The 4,462-nt window shown below is 44.7% G+C and overlaps 1 protein-coding gene across 3 annotated transcripts in view; it reads left to right on the forward strand.

Moving 5' to 3' along the window:
- Positions 1-4,042, forward strand: part of abi3a (ABI family, member 3a) — an 8,171-nt gene extending 4,129 nt beyond the window's left edge. For 2 of the 3 annotated variants that reach the window (XM_014023168.1, XM_014023170.1), the window contains 8 exons: positions 187-245; positions 323-376; positions 539-1,005; positions 2,287-2,424; positions 2,999-3,133; positions 3,240-3,344; positions 3,516-3,644; positions 3,716-4,042. In XM_014023168.1, the coding sequence (XP_013878622.1) occupies positions 187-245; positions 323-376; positions 539-1,005; positions 2,287-2,424; positions 2,999-3,133; positions 3,240-3,344; positions 3,516-3,644; positions 3,716-3,879 (1,251 nt within the window). In that variant the 3' untranslated portion in view covers positions 3,880-4,042. The remainder of the gene's footprint in view (positions 1-186; positions 246-322; positions 377-538; positions 1,006-2,286; positions 2,425-2,998; positions 3,134-3,239; positions 3,345-3,515; positions 3,645-3,715) is intronic. The other variant, XM_014023169.1, reaches the window with a different exon arrangement.
- The last annotated feature ends 420 nt before the right edge of the window (positions 4,043-4,462 follow it).

Raw genomic sequence — 4,462 nt, forward strand, 5'->3', positions numbered from 1 at the left:
CACACACACACACACACACACACACACACACACACACACACACCCTGCCGTTCTTTGTTCATCGTGGGAAAATGTTTACAGAAACTAATTAGAGCTGCTGAAGGCTGAGAGGCTCCATTGATGCTGACCCTGGTCTCTTTGTACCCCCCACCCCCGGTTTCTGTGTCGTCGTCCCCCCCCCTGCAGGTCTCTGGGAAACAGTCGGACCGAACGGGAACGATCCGGAAACACGGAGCCTCGGTCAGGTTGGTTCTGCTGCTTCTCAGCTTCTTCTTTCAGTCTGTGGCAGGAAGTCTGCCAGTCTCATGTGAGTCTGTTTCAGGTCCAACAAAAGCCTGGAGCCCATTCAGTGCCCTGTGGTGCCCCCTGCTGGCGGGTAGGAGCTGGTTTCACCTCTGCACACTAAGATAAAAAACAAAAACTGAAATGATTTCTKCAGTAAACCTGGATTAAATAAATTTAATAAAATAAATAACAGAATATTTCATTCATTCTATAAGAAACTAGACTTCTTTTACTCTCATACTTCTGTTTTCAGTTCCAGCTTTGGAAAACCTGTAGCTCCGCCCACCATCCCCACCACCTGGCAGACCCCACCTGAGTGTGACATCATCACCACGCTGCTGGACGATGCCTTGCCGCCTCCTCTGCCAGCGGATGTTTTGGCTCAGGGTGACTGCGTCATCAACGCGTCTGCCCTGCCCCCTCCGCCTCCTCTCTTTGGTTTGTCTGCAGGAGCTCCGCCTCCTCCACCTCCTCCACCTCCTCCACCTCCCCCTGGTTCGCTGGGAGAAGGAGAGGTCCTGTGCCCTCCACCTCCTCCCCCTGGTCTGTCAGGAGAGATGGCGGCTCTGCCACCTCCACCTCCACCTCCTCCAGGTATGTCGAAAGGGACGGTGACTCCGCCCCCTCCACCTCCTCCACCCCCAGCTTCAGGGGCTCTGACCAATCACAGCACTCCGCCTCCGGCTCCTCCTCCCATGGCACCACTCAGTCTGGAAACAGGTGACGATTTAAAAAATATGCAAAATTCTGAGTTAGTTAATCCAGTTTTAATAAACCTGTTTTTACCTGATCAGGTTTGATCCTGAACTTTTTTCCTTTTTGTTCTGAGAATCGAGCCTGAGAGCATGTTCAGATCAGTAAAACCTGAATTAATAAATCCTTAACTTTAGTTTAACTAGGTAAGGCTTAATTAAACCAAGTTAGGTTTAGTTAAACCAGGTTGTTTTGTTAAACCAGGTTAGGTTTAGTTAAACCAAGTTAAGTTTAGTTAAACCAGGTTGTTTTGTTAAACCAGGTTGTTTTGTTAAACCAGGTTAGGTTTAGTTAAACCAAGTTGAGTTTAGTTGAACCAGGTTAGATTTATGTAAACTAAGTTAAGATTGGTTTAACCAGGTTAGGTTTAGTTAAACTTGGCTAGGTTTAGTTAACCAGGTTAAGTGTAGTTAAACTAAGTTAGGTTTAGATAAACCAGATTACAATTGGTTAAACCAGGTTAGGTTTATTTAAACTAGGTTAAGATTGGTTAAACTAGGTTAGATTTCTGCAAACCAGGTTAAGATTGGTTTAACCAGGTTAGGTTTAGTTAAAAACTGTTAGGTTTAGCTAAGCCAGGTTATGCTTAGTCAAATCAGATTAAGGCTGATAAACCAGGTCAATATTGGTTAGACCAGGTTAGATTTGGTTAAACCAGGTTAATATTAGTTAAAGCAGCTTAAGTTTAGTTAAATCAGTTTAGGTTTTATTTAAACAAGTTTAAGTTTAGTTAAACCAGATTAAAGGTGGTTAAACCCTGTTAAGTTTAGTTAAATCAAGTTAGGTTTAGTTAACCAGGTTAAGTGTAGTTAAACCAAGTTAGGTTTAGATAAACCAGGTTACAATAGATTAACCCAGGTTAGGTTCATTTAAACTAGGTTAAGATTGGTTAAACCAGGTTAGGTTTATGTGAAACATGTTAAGATTGCTTTAACCATGTAAGGTTTAGTTAAACCAGGTTAAGTTTAGTTAAATCAGCTTAGGTTTAGTTAAACCAGGTTAAAGGTGGTTAAACCTGGTTATGATTAGTTAAGTCAGGTTAAGGCTGATGAAACCAGGTTAAGACTGGTTAGACCAGTTTGCTTGGTTAAATCAAGTTGAGTTTAGTTAAACTAGGTTAATTTGGGTAAATCTTTGTAAACAGGAAGTTAAACAGCAGATGTGTTTTGTTTGAAACTAGTGTTCTTTCTTCTGATTGGTCTGACTGTGTGACGTCACTATGACATCACTTCCCTTCTCTCCCTTCAGTGGTGGAGGAGAACAGCTTTTCCCATCCCTCCCCTCCTCCTCCCCCACCTCTCGCTGACGACGACGGCTTCCCACCGTTACCCACTGATGGCTCAGAGCTGCCGGCCCCGCCCCCTCCACCCGCCCAGGAAATAGACGGTACCAGTCCACGTTTTATTTTTTATTGTTTTCACACTGTTTTTATTCTTTAACTGAAGAAATCATACATGTTTCTAAAACGTAGAGGGTCAGAAGTTGATCCTGACAGGTTCTCTTGTTTTTTAATGTTTAATGTAAAAACTTTAAACAGCAGGGGGCGCTGCAGAGCAGCTGCTCAAACCAAACAGCAGGTTTCCAACAAACCTGTCAGGGTGTGAGGACAGGTCCAGACTCAGGTTTAGGTCCAGACTCAGGTTTAGGTCCAGACTCGGGTTCAGGTCCAGACTCGGGTTAGGACAATCCAAAACTTTTATTCTCTTCAACAGAGCTGCTGTTTTACTGTTTGGGATGAAAAATAAAAATCATCTTCAACTTTCTCTCAAACACTTGAAGGTTTTTAGGCCCCAAAAAACAAGTTTTTYGTTTTTCCAGTCTCTGCTTCTTCTACACTGTTGTCTTCGGTCGGTCCTCCTCTGTGAAGTTTCTTCAGTTTCTTCTTCTTCAGTGTTTTATTTTCCAATCACTTCTTCTGTGGTGTTTTTCAGTCACTTCTTCTTCTGTGGTGTTTTTTCAGTGACACTCCTGTCTAGGAGGAGTCGCCACCGGCGCTCACCTCCCACCTCTCGCTCTGTGTCTATGAGGGTCCGCTCAGGCCCTGCCTCCCGCTGCCGCTACACTCGCTCCCTCTTCCTGCCTGCTGTCCAATCACGTAAGCCGCTGCAGGGCCTGTCGTCCAATAGGAAGTCTGGAGAGACGATGATGAGTTAAAGACAGATCTTTTCTCATTACTGACTCAGTTTCTGTCTGTCTGTCAGTCATGATCCCCCCTCCTCCCCCGTACCCTCCCCCCTGTGCCCCTCAGAACCCCCCCTCCTCCCCCTCACCTCGGCTCTGCTTACCTGCTCGTCTCGAACACCTGGGTAAGGAAACAGGCCCGTAGCTGCAGATGTAGCACCGCCTCATGGTAGACTCTTAGYAGAGGTAGTCCTCGTCTCATACTACAGTAGTACATCAGAGGTAGTTGAAGCTCCGCCTCCTCAGACACGATTGGTCCGGTACAGCTGTCAGTCACTGCACATGTGCTCTCTTAGATCTGGAGATCCTAGCCCCGCCTCCTCCTCTGTCATTGGAAGATGTCAGGGGCTTTGATGACCTCATGCCACCACTTCCTCCTCCAGTGGACTACGACACCGACGCCCCCGCCGACTACCTGGAGAAAGGTACGAGTCCTCCTGCTGTCCTGCAGCGAAACAATGTGTTCTTTACAGCAGTACTTCCTGTTTGTGTCCAGTGGTGGCGCTGTACAGCTACGAGGCCTCCAAGCCCGATGACCTGTCTTTCAACGAGGGCGACGTCATCTACCTGATGCGCCGCCAAGACAACGGCTGGTGTGAAGGCGTGTCCAAGGGCAAGCAGGGCTTCTTCCCGATGAACTACGTTCAGTCCTCTGGCTGAATGAGGCCACGCCCTTTTGTTAGTGTGATATATACACAGTATATATATATATATATAGGTTTTCCAGCTGTAATAATCATAGATTTAAAGGTAAATGTCACCTGGAAGCAGCAAATATCTATAAGGCTGTAAATAATACAAATAAAATTTGTTTCACGAAGAACTCCTCTGCTGCTCTGCGTCTGTTTCACCTCCACACTCCGGGGTTTTCCTGGTCGGTTTCCTCTGGTTCCTTCCAGACTAGGGCTGCCACGGTGAGTTGACTAGTCACGATTATGTCAACTATTAAAATCGTCAACGTCTAATTTAATAGTCCATGCGTAGTTTTTTTTTCTAACTTTGTATTTTTTTATAGTCCACTAATCAACTAGTCAAATACATATCTGAACACAGGTGTTACTGTTGTCTCTAATTCTGCAGCTGTGAACATCTGGATGTTCCTGTTCACTCAGTCAAACTGTAGATTTAACCTCACGTTTCACACACTTCCTGACTGTTTTTAGCTGCAGGTTTAAATCACTTTAGCAATTTATTATTATTATTATTCTTATTTTATTTTATTTTATTTTATTTTATTTTATTT

The sequence above is a fragment of the Austrofundulus limnaeus genome, unplaced genomic scaffold (genome assembly GCF_001266775.1).
Source record: "Austrofundulus limnaeus strain Quisiro unplaced genomic scaffold, Austrofundulus_limnaeus-1.0 Scaffold358, whole genome shotgun sequence".
NCBI classification, from domain to species: Eukaryota; Metazoa; Chordata; class Actinopteri; order Cyprinodontiformes; family Rivulidae; genus Austrofundulus; species Austrofundulus limnaeus.